At 40.9% G+C, this 17,992-nt stretch overlaps 1 protein-coding gene across 33 annotated transcripts in view; it reads right to left on the bottom strand.

Moving 5' to 3' along the window:
• Window positions 1-9,596: 9,596 nt before the first annotated feature.
• The window catches only part of LOC137380667 (fibroblast growth factor receptor 2-like), a 163,803-nt gene continuing 155,407 nt past the window's right edge, over window positions 9,597-17,992 (bottom strand). For 32 of the 33 annotated variants that reach the window (XM_068052853.1, XM_068052855.1, XM_068052856.1 and 29 more), the window contains 3 exons: window positions 16,588-16,725; window positions 14,588-14,693; window positions 9,597-13,355 (listed from right to left, as the gene is read on the bottom strand). In XM_068052853.1, coding sequence (XP_067908954.1) covers window positions 13,191-13,355; window positions 14,588-14,693; window positions 16,588-16,725 — 409 coding nt within the window. In that variant the 3' untranslated portion in view covers window positions 9,597-13,190. Of the gene's footprint in view, window positions 13,356-13,801; window positions 13,836-14,587; window positions 14,694-16,587; window positions 16,726-17,992 lie in introns of all 33 variants that reach the window. The other variant, XM_068052870.1, reaches the window with a different exon arrangement.

The following is a 17,992-nucleotide window of genomic DNA, read 5'->3' as shown; positions in this document are numbered from 1 at the left end:
AGAAAATAATAAAAATAAAATAATTCTATGAGATGTTATGGGTCCTATTATCTTTATATCTTCCTTTAATACTGGAGTCAGCATGAATGCTGATGGATGATATTTCCAAAGCAATAATAATAATGGGAAGTCTGGAAATGGCACCTCATCTAGTCTCTTTATTGAGAGTTCTGAAGGAGAAATATTTAAAGGGATGTTCTCATTACATCCCCAACCTTAATAAAAGGTATTTTTTTTGTTCTCTTCCCACAATAGTTAAAATATTGTTCCTACATTGGCTTACTGTCCCTCAAGGTTATCTAAATTAAAATCCTTGTGCTCATCTTCATATTCTTGCATGGCCTTGCATCTCCTGATCTTGTACATTCCTTCAGCCATACATCCCTGCCTGCATCCTCGGTTCTCTGACTCCGGCTTTCTCTGACAGCTTTGGGGGAAAATGGTCCTTTTACTGGGTGGAATATAGGGGTAATAATGATCCATGCACCAAAGACGGCTGAAGTCCATCCAATGCATGTTGAGCATCTGTACGCTACTAACCCATGGCACATTTGTATCATGAGTGAATTACGGGATAGTTCAACTTTTCTCAACAGTATTTAATAATGTTTGCAAAAATCTGAAAAGTGCTTCAGGAGAAGTGTCTGTACATGAAATCTGTGATGTTTCCAAGGGGCTGAAGATCATTCAGAATAACTCCACGTGAAATTAGAGTTCACAATATTCCTGCTTCAACAAGCTTTTCATTGCACATTAATTCCTGTGAGTCCCTTCTTGCATTTGGTTTAGTTATGTACATTTACTCAAAAAAGTGTATTTTGTGTCAAAGCCTGTCAAAATATTTTATGGCAAAGAAAACACTAATTTATCTTCTGGCTACTCAATATGTGTTCAAATGTCATGCATGTGTGTGGGGGGTGGAGGGAGGGGGGAGGGGGTTGAGGTGGGGGAGGTCAGGGAGGAGGGGTATCCCAAGTAACTCAATGAATACATACACTGTACTTAGAAGACATAAAGCACCAGGAGTCAATTCTTGGACAAAACCTCCTTTCAGGAGAGAAGTTATTTAGCCCCCATTTGAGGTTTTGATGGAATGCATCACAGACCAGAATAATCCTTTCTTTGGGGATTAATGTTCCAACATGTTGTCATATACTTTATTGATGTGCAAGGCTGAAGTGCAAAGTTTGTCAGTGCCAACAGCTCCAGCATCGTCAGGTATTCTCATGCCTGAACAGCACAACTTTAAGGCCATTTCTGAGTCTTAAATAGTTTAGCAATTTAATGGAATGAGCTACTGTGGGCTCATTCTTTGAAACCAATACTGATTAAATAATAATGAGGCTTGAATTATAGCAGTTTACACCCAGAAGTTAAAATATTTCATCCAAATTGTTTTTATCCTGAGTCCATAAAGCCGATTCTGTGACCCCGAGAAAGTGCCTCTGGGATTGTGGTACAGGTCAGCATTCATGCATGGCTGAAGTAGAGGGTGCTGACAGTGCCAGATTTTCCAAGGCCAGCAATGCTCCCTGGCAATTTTCCACATGTATAGGGAGTTCTATGGCTGCAAATGGGCCGGGAATATTGAGTGCAACAGGTCAAAAGGATTGCTTCTTTTAAAGTGCTACTAATCCATGCATTTGCAGACGACTGTTGCGCCTGATTTCTGTGAAGAAGCTGGAACATTGCCAAGGGCCAAGTGTGAGAACTTCCCCATTTGAGATACTTTGAGGAGGTGCAACAGAGAAGGTTTTTTTCAGGGGGAACCTTCTACTCTGCTAATTTGCATTCTGGCAGAAGGTATCCCGTACAGTCAATACTGTCTCCCACATCTATAGATGAAGGAAGATCAGGAAGAAGGTCGGCGGCCTGTGGAAGAGTGCCAAAGTACTGTTGATTATAGTTTGCCAACTCAAATAAGATGAATGCTGGTAGTATATATTAACCAAGCACTAAGCCAACAACATAGAGTAACACAACTTGGAAAGGACTGGTACAATCCCTTACATTCACACTCCATACTACCACGTCTGCAAAACAGCAACTTGGTGGCAGCTGAAGGGAAAATTTTTCATTGGCTCACAATTCTGTTAAATGTTTTGGCACCAATTCCATTAGGCACCTTGCATGTTGTGAGAAGTGAAATACAGGCTGTGCATTGGCCAGAACCTCATGTTCAATCAAAACACCAAAATCATTAGTTTGTAAAAAAAGAAAGCTACCCATAAACAGTTTAAAAAAAAAGGAGTCTCCACACAGACCAGCCAACCTGTGCTACAAAACCTGTGAGGAAGTTTACCTTACAAATTGTAGGGGTGGATCCCATGGCATATAAAGGGAGAAATTGGTAGCTTCATGTCATCCCATCCCAGTGTTCTCTTCAACTTCTTTCTACATAGGGGTCAGTTTTCGTTCACGATACTGCTCTTACCTGTGTCAGAGGTTGTAAATTCAAGCCCTGTTGAGCACATAATCTAGGCTGACAGTTCAGTACTGAGTGTTGCACTGTTGAAGATGCTGCCTCTTGGATAAAACATTAAACAGCCTTCTCAGGTAGATGAGCTTTGGCACCAATTCCATAAAGTTAGATGAGGAAGAATGGGAGGAGGCTCGAACAGAGAATAAGTACTGACATGGACTCTGCTGGTGGTTCTAGCCAACATTCGTACCACAAATAATGCCATGAAAACAGCTTAACTGGTCATTTATTTCATTGGTGTATGTAGGACATTGGTGTGTGCATATTGACTACAACTGTGACTACACTTTAAAAAGTACTTAATTGATTTTGAAGTGCTTTCGGATGGTATGATGCTGTAAATACAATTTCTTTATAGCTCTTTAAGCTCACTCACTCAGCAACATGTTGCTACACCTGCACAGCAGTAGCATGGCACTGTATCACTGCTGCGGCACACAGTATCTTTTCCTACATACCCCATGATAAATACATGCTCCCTGTTCTGGAACCTTGCAAGATGATATTCCCTCCCAATAGAAATGAACAGGGAGTTGGCACCTCACACTGCAAGCACCAACTTATGTATATCCATCTTAGGGAATCTGGAAAAGAGTGCCAAGTAGTTTTAGATTAAGGCACCCAGTACAAGTGAGAAGGAGCAAGTGGAGGTGGCAGTGACGTGGTGGCATGGCATGTTGTAACTTTTAAGCATTTCTGAAACAGTGCGGCACAACAGACTTGTGAGCAAAGTTATGGCTCATGGAATAAAAGGGACAGTAGCAACAGGGATACAAAATTAGCTGAGTGACAGGAAACAGAAAGTAGCGGTTAATGGATGTTCTTCGGGCTGGAGGAAGTCAGAGAGTCAGAATCATTATAGCACTGAGGCAGGCTATTTGGAGGAGAAGATTTGACAGAGGTATTCAAAATCATGAAGGGTCCGGACAGAGTGGATAGGGGAAAAACTGTTCCCACTCATGAAAGGATCGAGAACAAGAGGGCACAGATTTAAAGTGATTGGGGAAAGAAGCAAAAGCAACATGAGGAAAGATTTCTCACAGTGGTTAGGATCTGGAATGTACTGCCTGAGAGTGTGATGGAGGCAGGTTCAATCGAGGCATTCAAAAGGGAATTAGATAGTTACCTGAAAAGGAAGAATGTGCAGGGTTAAGGGGAGAAGACCAGGGAATGGCATTAGGTAAATTGGTCATTCGGAGAGCCGGTGCAGACACAATGGGCCGAATGGCCTCCTTCTGCGCTGTAACAATTCTGAAATTCTGAGTCTCTAGGACACGATGATATACATACTTCTTGTCCATATCATTTCCTGCAGACTGCCCTCTTTCTATCTTTGATCCAGTTGGATGCAAAATATCTAGTAACTTAATAATGCAGGGCCTGACATGGCCAGATTCCCAGCAGGGTTCTCTGACCATGGCCATCACTTGACAGTATAATACAGTATTATATAAAGGCGGTGGTTAAATTGGGCTTTGGGCCAGCTTGTTGGTTATGCATGGGGGTTCTTACAAGGGATCTTGCTTTCCATAGCCATCATAACACACATGCTGTGGTGGTTCCTCCACCTGCCTCTCCCTCCTCCACCCCCACCCACAAAAAGGTACCTTACCCTCAAATGGTAGGGCAGCAAGTGGACTCAAAGGAGGGACAGATTTTCATTTAGATAGCATCTTTCAAAACCTCAGGACATCCCAAAGCACATTACAGCCAATTAATTACTTTTGAAGTGTAGTCACGGTAATATAGCAGGAAACATGGCAGCCAATTTGCATAATTAAGGTCCCACAAATAGAGCTGAAATAAATGACCAATTAAACTATTTTAGTAGTATTTGCTGAAGGAAAAATGTTGGCTATGGGATCATTTATGTCCACCCAAGAGGCCAGACAGGACCTTGGTGGCCGCAAAATCTGGGTCATTAAAACTCTGACACGAAGAGCGTTAGCAGAATGCCTGATATTTTAATGCCAAACTAATTCTGTAAAGAGACTGGGACCTTTGTATCAAGCCTTTGAGTAAACGATCCGAAGCAAGAAGCAGAGAACCTTTAACTAGACAAATCCTGGGCTATATATGAAATTGGAACAGAAGATCATGTAAGGCACTGCCTATCTGCACAGTCAGAATATTTTACATGTATGTGTACCTAATGGGCTCTGTAAAAACTATCAAGCTAGTGTAGGAGATGTGGAATAAAGAACAGTTTGTTCTGATGAAGAATTACACTCAAAATATTAGTCTTTTTAAATTGAGCAAGCTGCTGTGCTTTTGTTTCCTAGCCATGGACTCCATCCCTCTCCATGACAACTGCCCAAAGCTGAACCAGACTGTTCATAGCCTTGGTGTCATCATTGACCCTGAGATGAGCTTCCAACCACACATCCGTGCCATCACTAAGACTGCCTATTTCCACCTTTGTAACTGCCCGAGTCCGTCCCTGCCTCAGCTCATCTGCTGCTGAAACCCTTGTCCATGTCTTTGTTAGTAATAACCTTGACTATTCCAACACATTCCTGGCTGGCCTCCTATCTTCCACCCTCTGTAAACTTGAGCTCATCAAAAACTCTGCTGCCCGTGTCCTATTTCCAGTATTCAGGTTTTTTTTTACTTCTTTTCTCTACTATGAACTGTCCTCTTAAACCCTACTCCCATCTCCTCCACCCTCATCTCCAAAAGCAAGTGCAAGGAGCTCATGGATTTCTTTGCCACTAAGATTGAGACTATCCGATCAGCTGCTTCCACCGCCTTCCTACTTTCCCCCAGCACAGAGCCAAACTTCCACTTAGGTTCCCTGCTGCCCTAGCCCTGAACTCACACCTTTCTCTAGTTTCTCTACTATCCTCTCTCATGCCCTCTCTGAGCTCATCTTGTCTATGAACCCCACTTCTTTGACCCTATTCACACTTAGCTGCTGACCACCTAACTTCCCTTCGTGGCTCCCACGTTAGCTGATATTGTTAACAGTTCGCTCTCCTCAGGTAATGTTCCCCTCTCCTTCAAATCTGCCATCGTCACCCCCTCTCGGAAAACCCTTGATCCCTCAATTCTTGTAAACTACCATCTTATCTTCAACCTCCCTTTCCTCTCCAAACACCTTGAACATGCTGTCACCTCCCAAATCCATGCCCATCTTTCCTGGAACTCCATGTTTGAATCCCTCCAACGAGGTTTCCGCTCCTGCCACAGCACTGAAATGGCCGCCATCCAAGTCACAAATGACTTGTGATATGACCATGGTAAACCATCCCTCCATGTCCTTCGTGACTTGTATGCAACCTTCAACACAGTTGACCACACTATCCTCCTCCACTACCTCTCCACTCTCGTACAGCTGGGTGGGACTGCATTTGTCTAGTTCTGTTCTTATCTGTTACTTCTCTGCCTGCTCCTGTAACGTTACCTCTGGTGTCTCCTAAGGTTCTATCCTTGGACCCCTCCTATTTCTCACCTACAGTTTGCTCCCCAGCAACGTCATCCTAAAATGCAGCATCAGTTTCCACATGCATGCTGGTGACACCCAGCTCTTCCTCACCATCGCCTCTCCCAAGCCATCCACTGTATCTAAATTGACAGACCGGCCGGAATTTTTCTCTCAGTGGACGGGAGCTGTCCACTGACTGAAAAGTCGGTGGCAAACCCGCCTCTGCCTGGCCTGGGGATCTGGACTGCATTTTGCTGTCCACAGGCCTTTAATTGGTCTGTGGCGGGACTTCCACCTCATTGAGGCAGGAAGTCCAGCCTAATGGAGCTGCCGGCCAATCGGAAGCAGTGAACACTGCTGGGATTGCAATCCAACCATCTGAAAGACGTCGGAGAGACCCGGAATGAAGGTAAGTTTTAAAGGGGTGATCGGTTGGGCCCTGGCGAGGCAAGAGTGGTCGATTGCAGGGACGGGGGGGCATGTTAGGGGCAGCGGGGGTGGCTCTCTGTCGGGCACAGGGTGCCTGATCATGAGGGCCCCCCCCCCGCCAGGCCGTCAGAAAGCTGCCTGCTTTTGTCAAGCAGCTTCTCTCAGGCCTGGGCCGTCCGACCAGCCACGGGTAAAATCTCCGTGGCGGCGGGCGGAGGCCCTTAAGTGGTCACTTATGGGCCTTGATCGGCTTGGGGCGGACGGGCCATTTTTCGCCGCTGCCCTGCATAATGTGGCAGCGGAGGCGGCAGCAGGTCGGGAAACGCCCCCCCCCACCACCGAACCTCCTGCTCCATTTTACGACCCCCTCCTGCTCTTTGGGAGGGTGTAAAAGTCTGGCCTTTGTCAGACATCCAGTGTTGGATGAACAGAAATTTCTTCCCACTAAATATTGGGAAGACTGAAGCCATTGCGTTTGGTCCCCACTACAAACTCCATTCCCTAGCCATGAACTCCATCCCTCTGAATGGCAACTGTTCGTAACCTTGGTGTCATTATTGACCCTGAGATGAGCTGCTGGCCACATATTTACACCAACACTCAGACTGCCTACTTCCACCTTTGTAATCGCCTGACTCTGCCCCTGCCTCAGCTCATCTGCTGCTGAAACCCTAATACATGCCTTCATTAGTAATAACCTTAATAACCTATTCCAACACATTCTTGGCCAGCCTCCTATCTTCCACCCTCCATAAACTTGAGCTCATCAAAAACTCTGCTGCCCGTGTCCTATCACACACCGTCCCATTCACCTATCACTGCTACATTCACCGACCTATATTGGCTCATGATTAAGCAACATGATTTTCAAATTCTCATTGTTTTCAAATCCCTCCTTGGCTTTGCCCCTATCCCTGTATTCTCCTCCAGCCCCACAACCCTCAGGGATATCCGCACTCCTCCAATTCTAGCCTCTTGAGCATTTGCCATTGGCGGCCATGCCTTTAGCTATCCGGACCCTAAGCTCTGAAAGTCCCTCCCTAGACTCTTCCACTTTTCTTTCGTCCTTTAAGGTGCTCTTTAACAATTACCTCTTTGACCTTTTTGATCCTCTGCCCTAATACTTCCTTACGTAGCTCAGTGTCAAATTTTGTTTGATAATGCTTCTATGAAATGCCTTGGAATATTTAAAATTAAAAGTACTATATAATTACAAGGTGTTGCTGCCTACACTAGAAAATGCTTAATTTGTAGGATATCACTAATTACTAAATCCTAAAAGTAAGTTATTTGCCAAAGATAGAATGACTCACCCTTCGGCCTAAGATATATCTTTAACAAAGCTTTTAGGCAAACCTCATTTTTCTCCTGCCTCCGTGAAGCAGCTCCAGATGTTTTTCTAGGTAAAGTCACTATATAAATGCAAGTTGTTACTACAGCTTTCACCTTCAGGGTTATTATTTAATACCTCTGTAGCTTGCATTGAATTATTAGGTTGCACACCCAGTAACCAATATAGCATATGACATACTAGGATGGCTTTTCTTTCCCCTGTAGTGCTTTTGTATCACTAAGATATATAGGTAAAACCCCATACTAAAAGACTGAGGTGTTAATCTGTCTTTTGATAGTGGCTTGCCTCTCTTGTAGACTGTTCGATTCATTTATATTTTAGGCTGCAATCTAAATTCCCAGACAAAAGACCAGTGTCTTGAATTAATCACATCTCAACATCAAAGACAAATAAAAACTTTGAAATCACCTAACATTTGTTGCAAGCTTTAGAGGCACATGTCCACTTCGCAATGGGTTTTGCCAATCAGCATATGAAAAAATTGTCTTCTTACGAAGTATCAACAGTCACCATTGTGGGGAATGAGAGGCTTGAGCGGCAGCATTAGTGATGGCACAGAAAGCCAGATCCCCAACTCGACTGGTGGTGGCAATAGTGACTAAAGGTTTCTGCTGTGTGATACCACAAAACAGTTTCCACTTTACTGTCCATCAGTTTAGGATGACAGAAGCCCGTAGCTATCAAAGTAACAGACAAAACATCCCGAACAGCTCTGTAACGCAGGACTCTGTGCTCTACGGGCTGTGCCCAGAGACGCACACTGAGATAAACATCAACTGCTACTGGAGGATCATCAAGTCAGTAAACGATGCTCTTTGGTCTGTCTGAATTGCTGGTCTTCCAGTGCAAAGAGCTGTCCATGACTGAGTGTTGCAGACTGGCACATTCCAAGGTCCAGGATTACATGCTGAGGGATGCACTAAAGCTTGGGGCAGCTGCCACAAAGGCTCAATGGAAAAAGGCCACTGTGTAAGGTCCTCCCACCATAGTATACCAAGTGGCTGGAACTCGTGTAAAACCCCTCAGGCTGTATGCACCAAAAAACATTTTTTACCACGTAATGCCAATGGATACTGCATCCAAAATGGAATGGCAAGAGTTGTGAGGCACCTCATGTTCTGTATCGAAGGAATCTGATCTCTATTGCACTTTCTGAAATGTCAAATTTGAAGTGCTTTGTAATGTTTTTTTAACAAATTTTTATGAATAAAGTATATTTTTGAAAAAAAAGTAAGACAAAACTGGAAACGGTTTGCTGGACAATTGGTCCTAGTTAGGTTTAACCCATTCCAAACTATAACCTGTTGATATCCTGACAATACCAACAAGTTGATAAAATTGTTAACAAAGAATTTTGAATCATATTCGCAAAGTAATGACAATCAGTAGGCTGCACTAAACACATTGTACTTTGGGCTGTTTGGGCAGCCATACCCAAGCTGCATTATTAATTTGGCCAGTTGAACAAATGAAACAATGTCCCAAATTATAGCATGTGCATCTGAAATTCTCTAATGTAACAGGTAAATTGTGATAGCGCAAAAGGTGTAACAAAATAAATAGCCATTACAATCTCCTTTTAGCTGTGCTAACATTTGCTTTAAAATTACTGCATTGACCTCTAGTGTAATCCCCTGAGCCTTTTAACTTGTGTGCATTGGCACTACTGGTCAATCTACCACCTATTGTTGTAAAACATTTTGTAAATATACCCTAGAAAATACCTGAACAGTGTGTTATGTGTTTCTATACTTGAACAGACAAAGTTCTTATGTTCAACAGCACCAATCACTTATCTTTCCGAGTACAAAAGATGAGGTTAACACCCATATTCAAACAAAGGCGATATTTATATTCCTAAGCAACTACCCATTTCAAAACACAACAGCTGTATGACTGATGGCTAAAGTCTCGATTTATTGCTCTTACTCATGGCAAAACACTTAATGCAAAAGCTGCCATTTTCATAGTGGGCTTAGAATATTTTATTGTCTCCTTTAAGATCTCTCAAATAACCAGCATCAACAAAATACAAAACATTTAAATACCTTCGTGTCGGTCAACAATCATACAAGAACACTTCAGGGAACAAAATTATAAACATTTAAATTAAATGGGCATGGCCTTTAGCTTTTAAAGGCAAATTAAACTAGGTACAGTTTTTGGTTACATTTTCTTTTTGCTTAATAGAAATGTGTCCAGCAGTATTTAGGGAAAAAAGTATAATATAGAAGCAAATCTTTCATATAAACAAATCATTTACAGCCTTAACTAGGCTTTTAACTATCTGAAAAAACTGTAACAACAAAATAGAAACTTTGTAAAAAAAATTCAATAAATTAGATGTACATCGTATTATGAAATTCGTGCACAACCTCAACATTATGACACAAAGGATCACAAATGCTTTATAAAAATATACAAAGTACTGGAATGTAGATAAGAGTGCGGCAAGCACTTTCTCACAGAAGCAAAGCAGCTATACTACAGTTTGGTCTTGCTGGTTTTCCTGCCCCTCACAACATATTGCATCACCTAATTACTTCATGTATCTTAAGGCAACATTTCTTTGCCTGAATTATTATTTCTTCTACATATTCCACTCTAACACAATAATTTGAAAGGAAATGCTGCATAATATTCATAATTCTTCTGTGTTGGTAATGTTGCTGCTTTAACTGAAGTGGCGAGCTCTTATAGCTGAACTAAACAAGTAACATGCTCTGTCTTGTATGAATATTTTCTCAATTGGCTCACATTTGATCTAAATGACTATACCTATAATTTGCACACCCTCTGGCTAAGGTGATCTAATTTGGGATAGCTGTTTGCTTTTTTTTTTGCTAAAGTGCACGTTTAAATCTTGCTCTAGAAATAGGTCATACTGACAGCAATCACAAGTGAGGGTTACTCAAGCTGAATGCCACATTATTCAGAGCATAGAAAAACACAAAAGCCAGCTAGTTGAAAAAGCTAGTTGAAACTGTACTGAATGCTTTTCCATTGTCTTCAAACCGAGTTTAATGTCAGAAAGGAAAAAGTATATTTTTCTGGGGAACAGGGGTATAAAACATCTAATGAATGAGGTCTGTTTTGCACCATAAATCACTTTCCTACTCCGGAAATCTGGCCTACCGTTGCTCCCCGTAATTAGCAGTGCGTGTTATTTTAATAAATGAATGCAAGATCAAAAGCAAAATTAAAATTTTTTTTTAGATATCATAAGAGTTTGAATAGGCCACATTGAATGTTTGGTCCTCAGTACATGGATGAGGGTATGTTCTGAACTCTGAGGTCACATAAGTTGTGTTCTCTAAAGTCTGATGACCTGTAAAGGTATCCTTACATCACTGGGTCATTTTGGCACTGACAGGAAAGCTCACTACTGGAGGTAATAAAATGAGCAGATATTTCTGATGTAATAAAACTTGGAACATTATAATACTGAAAAACAAAGGAGGTAATTGTTCAGAGCACTTGAATGACCCCCTAACATTCATATCTATGATACTGCATCTTTTGAATAAAACACAACAAAATGTGCCCTGGATAGCCAGTTAACAGTCATGCTCAAAAGTCTCAGATTAAACATATTACAATACAATGCCAAAGCAATACCAGCTGTGGAAACCAACATGGTCTTGTCAGACTAATTTTATCATGCCAGATTGATTTCGTTTTTATTTCACAACTGACTAAATTATAACTATGTGTCCATGTCTAACAGCCATTGATAAGTTAATACGGTTGGAGTTTCAAAAGAAAACCGTTTTGGACCTTATCGCAGTTAATAAAATAGGTAATTTTTTGATAATCTAGGTTGGACAAGCTTGCATCTCAACTTTAAAATGCAAAACTACATTAACATGCAGTTAATATTTTACATATTTGGAAATGTATAATAACAAATGAAGCCTTTAGCAGAGGTTAGATCATCCATATCCAGATAATTAGACAAGGGACTTTTTGAATGACTGGTGATATTAGCGACATTATCTTGTAATGGTGTGAAAAAATGCTAATTTGTAAGACTGTGTGTCTGCAGTTATGAGCCTGCCATAACCCTTAACCTATTTACTGGGGTTAGGATCAATTCAAATGTAGGGCAGTCTCCTGGCAGGACCCTAAATCCCATGGGCAAGCGCACAGCTGCCAGAAGGGAGAATCGTGGTGGTGATGCGGGACACCTGCAGCAGCACGTGAGAAGGCATCCAGTCAGTTAAAGGACCAAAAGAGCTATGAAGAGGAAAGAAAGCTTTCCGTGAAGTCCTTGGAGCAGTTAGGAAGTGAAAGGCAACTTTTACTAGGTCCTCTCTCACTGAAGAACTTTGGCAACTTACTGTCACTGCCTCAGGCTTACCATTACAAAATGGTCCCTGGAGATGGTGGAGACAGTAGCAGTATGGTAGGAAATGGGCCCCAGAACTTCACCCCTGTTAACGCACCACTGCCACCAGCATTTATTTACGTAACAGCAAGGACAAAATTGTGCTTGGGGCAGAAATGAGGGGGTCACTCATCACCTAATTTTACCCCCAATGCTTTTCACCATTATCATAGTGTAGGAAAACCAAGCTAATGTGTCCAAAACCATGTCATACCAAGTCCTTGACGACTACATACATTTGTGTTCAAACCCAGTAGATAACCAAATTTGGAAGCACCAATATGACACGTTATCCCTGTGCAAACCCTTAACTGAAAACCTATTTGTTGTTTCCTAACATAACATTTTTCTGAACAGTCAACTACTTAAACAAAGGCATGGAAACACCCATTGCATTGTGCTTTACAGGTCAGCCTATCTCCTGTCTAGCAAATGCCATGCAAAATACAAGAAATATTAAAGATTAATTGTTTTAATTGTTACTGTTAAATACCAAATCAGTTAAATAAATTATTACTCCCTGAAAACAAAGAATATTTTAAGTGTCTTGAATATGTTTCATAACTGAAGTGCTACGAATTGCTGTAGAAGCAGTTTTCAAAAGCAATTAGCTATTTAACAAAAGTTGCTTTAATTTTCTTGTTGCAATAGAAACACCTTTATATCCATACAAAAAATAATTCACTGTAAATATATATATAATATATATTTGTACATATTTGGATATATTTACAAATATAGCCAGCACATATTTTGACTCTGAAGTTCCATGCTGGATAAATTTTCCAATATTACAAAATTAACAATCTAGGCAAAACTTCCTACTTCAAGTCTTGCCCAAAGTCCAACTAGTCAGCTTTTAATGGAATGAAAATAGGCCTGGTCACCAAAGCAAACTTTTGGTCGTAAGACTTAGTTCTGTCTTCTTTTGCAACAAAATATATTTGGTTGCACATTTCTTCATGAATAGCCTGTTCCAATCCTTGTATTGCATCGTTTCCATAATAACCGTACCAAATCAACATTCCATTCTGGAGCCCAAGTTCCTCGAAGACATGTGTAAAACAGGGAAGGCCACATTTAAACTCAATTTGGCAAGTGATGGCTTGTTCTTTCATGTTTTAATGGTATCATTCATGTGCTGTTGATAGTTTGAAAGACATGGCTCACTGGGCATAGGCTCAGAGAACACAGAGTCATCTCCCGATGAGCAGGAACTCCTTGTATCAGGATAACTGGGTGAATACTGTTCTAGAGGTGCAGAAAGGTCCAAATAGTCCTGTCAACAGAGGGTGCAGAGGTATTAAAAATAGCAAGTGAGGACATTTCTACCATTTATATTCTTGCTAATGTAATATGAAAGAATAACATTTTTGTGGGTTAATTATGTTAAGTCAACACAAAAGTGTTTGAAAGCCATAATAGCATAGCTACTGAAAAGTTAACATGTATGTTACATTAAACCTATACTCTACCTAGTGAAGCTGTGAAAAAAGCATCCTATTACAGTCCTACTTACCTGCTTCATTTTGATTTTGAAATGTTATTGTCCATAAATTGGTTTGGTCAAAGTATTGAAAGTGCATTAGGCTATATCAGAGATTTCATATATATCTTGTTACCTGCTCAAACTGCACAATATTCCAAAATGCAAGATAGTATCAGAAAACAGGATTGCAAATTTAATTATCCAACAAATGTTCATTTCAATCCAAAATCTCCTACCTGATATATTTGCCACAAGTTTCGATAGGTCATGCTGTAAATATAAACCCCATTAACATAATGTGTGGCAGAAATGCAGACTACATGTCTGAACTATTAACATGTAATTAGTGACTAATTTATGGGTACAGTAATGACCTGCACACCTGAGGTTAATAAGAAAAATATTATTGTTCACTCAAAGTTAACTTTGTAACCCAAGAGACAATAGTCAACATTTTAGTCTGAAAACTACAGTTAATGAGATTAGTTTCGGACTTGGATTCATTTAAAAAAGATCTGATAATAACAAAGACGGAAAGAACAAGATTCTGTACTTTTGCATTCTTCGACAGCAAACAACGGTAACTGATGTTCTCCAAAATCAAATGTGCACATATTCAGTGTATATACCAGTGGTCACTGCAAAATGTCGCTATAAACCCTTTCATCGATCCTGAACAGACTATTAACTATTGTGGATTGTGACCATCAGCAGGAAATCATCTCTTTTTATTGTCCTTTGATGTCACTTGGGGAAGATTACTGATTGTTGGTGCCAATTAGCTCCCAACAGTAAAAATGCTTATCTTCAAACAATGAGCCTTCGGTTGATCAAGATTCTAATTTGTCCAGCAGTCTATGTTGCATCAAATAAACACAGTTTACAATGCATAATCCATCAGGCAAAAAGGAGCTGCTTTTGCTTATTTTATAAATATTATGAATAAAACATGCACAAGGGAGACTAACTTGTGTTAAACTGTGTATACTGAACATTGCAATCAAATATTATTGTAAGCTTACCGCACTGGAAGATAAAGTGAGAATTCGGTCCAAATCTTCAACCAACTGCTTAAAGGTTGGTCGTTGTGAAGGGATAGCATGCCAGCAATCACGCATCATCATGTACCTACAACACAGATAAGAACAGGATTTTTCTCACATGATACCACTTTCCAATTAAACTGGCATAAACTTGTCATGCAAACAGTAAATGCTTTCTCTGTGTTGCTCAGCAATTTTCTGTAATGCAGCCAAAGATTAACTGTGCCAAATTATAATGTAAAGATTAATGGCTATATATCCTTTTCATTTCTATCAACAACTTTCAGTGAGCAAAAATGTCCATAGCTTCAAGACGTGTAACCTAAATTTTAGTGTCCAGGGAAAACTTCAGACTACTGTATTACTGGCAGGTAGCCTGAAGACTGTAGAAATATGCTTGGGCGGCCCTGAGATTTAATTCTCAGAAATTCCATCAATTGCTTTTTATTTTGCAGTTTTTGAAAACATGAATTTTAAAATGAATGCCTGCAAATAAATAAGTACTGCTTGTAAATAATGATGTAACAAAGTCATTGTTCAGGACGTACAATAACATTGTTATTTAGTAAGTGAACCAAGACCTGGGAGAGGTTCTCAGCCTTTTTGGCAGGTTAATTGCCATTAACAAAAAAAAAGAGGATTGGTTCTCCCTGCTGAATGCTGTAAGAGGTTGTATGTTTGATTCATGGGTGTAGGTTGAGCACTTGCACCATGAATAATCTCATTTAAGTGGGTCACCATTGGGCGTTGTTTATGCTTCCCTAAACACCATCTAAATACCTAAACTGTTGCTAATTCAAGACAGGGCCTTAAAGGGAAAGTCACCAGTCTTTACCTATGGATAATGGATAACACATCTCAAATGATATTCTGGAATTGTCACCAATTCATATTTGAGCACAACTGTCTCATGTAATAGAATTTGAAACATCTGAACATAATCAGCAATTTTTTAAAAAGCTTTCCAATATAGGTTTAGGTGAAATATTTGAGTTCATGTAAGGAATGTTAGTGTAGGGAAATGGAATGCTTCTCTAGCTTTGACACTAAGCGTCACTCTTAACTTTCCAAGGTCAGGTGTAACATAGCCAGATGCAGAAGAAAGCTCCTTCTCCTGCTTTCTAATAGCAATTTCAGAAAGGCATTCCCTGATTTCACAAATGTGATATTTTCGGCTGAATTTCTCAGTCCACTCAAAGTGGGCTGCTCTTGTCCTGGCCCAGGAGTGAAGGCATTTCCTGTCTCAGATCATTAACATGATTTTAAGATATATCAGCACCAGCCCATCCCTAGCAGGGCCTAGTGCTGCCAGAAGGAACGGTAATTGGAGCAAATTGATGTCAGGTTTCAGACTGGGCCTTTCTCACTGCTAATGAAGCTGCATGCAAACATCCTTGACATGGGCAGGTGGAGAAAAAATTAAAACTTCCCATCACAGATTGTTCAATCAGCAGCAGGGGTCTAGGAGCTGACAACCATGTCATGTTACATTAGGCACCCCTTTGGCAAGCTGCCTGGTGTGTGCTGTTCCAGGATCGGGTGGCAGGCCAGGAACAGTCTCTATTACACATTAGCATCAATGCAGGCACTGGCCCAGCTCACGCTTTTCAGGGATACTTCAAATATCACAGGACAATAGACAGACAGACAGTGGAGACCATGAAAACCAGTCTCCGCCTCTTTTCCATTACCTTTGCACCTGGGGAAAGCAGAATTCCCCAGGGCAAGCTCAGGAAAATTGGCCTCATGGCATCCAAGTGAGATTGCTCATTTAGCGAGGAGATTTTCCATTCCCTTGCCATGCCACACACAAAAAACCAAGCCGGGGCAGAGTACCCAAAATGTACTGATAGTACATTCATGGATGAGAAGTATGATGATATGTGGCATGCAATCTTTGGGCCATCCACCTCCATCATATTCTATGATTCTGCCTCACAAAACTAATAAAAACAAAGTATTACAGTTACAAAGCTTACAGGTCATTGGTACAGTTGGCTGGTTTGTCCATCCTGTGACCCTCCTTAAGAAGTTTGAAAAGTTCTTCGACAGGAATGCCTGGATATGGAGATCCTCCCAAGGTAAAAATTTCCCACATCAACACCCCGAATGACCATCTGTAACATTAATCAGAATTAATAAGAGTTTCCATAATGTTCACTTTCTTCCAACTTGCGTGTCTCTCTCTCTTCGCGCACCCCCCCCCCCCCCCCACACAGTGTTCTTCCCTTAGCTCAAGGCGATGATTCATGCAATGGTCACTGATAGTTTCTTAGCACCTCATCTAGTGATTGTTTTGCATGGGTCTATGGATTACTTTGTTTTATGGAGCATCACAGCTGAGTCTAAGTGTGCTTTCACTTGATGTCTATTCTACAACAAGGCAACTGAAGAGTGATCAATAGATGTATCCATTACCTAGCTCAGAGATGCTGAGACCATTTGTAACATCCATACTAGTAGCCCAGCTGCTGCACCACAGATCAGGGATTGAAGCTTGGGCTATCTTGCTCTGTATACTGCAGTACCACACCACAGGGCTTTTATGTGCTGTGGCCACCAAAGGAGACCAGTTTCTGTTTTTTGTTGAACATTTCATGATTTGAAGGCCTGGCCAGGTAATTAATGATTCTATTTGCTCATATTTTCCCTGAATACCAAATCACAAATTTTATTTTAGGAAATTTGGTCTCCAGTTACATTTCCTTCCTTCATTAAATGAACACAAACAGAATTCAGCACTCGTATTTTTATTAAATGGTAAATGAGTCTCACTGGAGCTTTAAACCATAGCCAGGCATGCTTCTTTTTTTATTAAATCAGGTGCTTGTCTTAATATTCTGCAAAACTTTTGGGAAGAGTCAACCTGATAGCCCACTTCCTCAGTGAGTTATGCAGATCCTATGTTTTTAAAACTGCAGGACATTCTGACAGTCCAGATCAGATGAGATAGTCCAGATAGTCTTAGTGCAAAAGGCTTAAAGGGGGTGGAATTTTTAAAATGCATACAGGAGAGCTTTTTGAGCCAGTATGTAGAAAGTCCTACAAGAGAAGGGGCAGTCCTGGACCTAATCCTAGGGAATGAAGCTGGACAAGTGGTAGAAGTGTCAGTAGGGGAGCATTTCGGGGATAGTGACCATAACTCTGTAAGATTTAAGGTAGTTATGGAAAAGGACAAAGATGGACCGGAAATAAAGGTACTGAATTGGGGAAAGGCCGATTTCAGTATGATAAAACAGGATCTGGCCAAAGTGGACTGGGAGCAGCTACTTGTAGGAAAGTCAACATCAGACCAGTGGGAGTCATTCAAAGAGGAAATAGTGAGAGTTCAGAGCCAACATGTACCCGTTAAGGTGAAGGGTAGGACCAACAAGTCCAGGGAAC

Source organism: Heterodontus francisci, chromosome 20, assembly GCF_036365525.1.
Source record: "Heterodontus francisci isolate sHetFra1 chromosome 20, sHetFra1.hap1, whole genome shotgun sequence".
NCBI classification, from domain to species: Eukaryota; Metazoa; Chordata; class Chondrichthyes; order Heterodontiformes; family Heterodontidae; genus Heterodontus; species Heterodontus francisci.
Note: the sequence above shows the minus strand (reverse complement) of the source record. Positions and strands in the feature narration are given on the sequence as shown.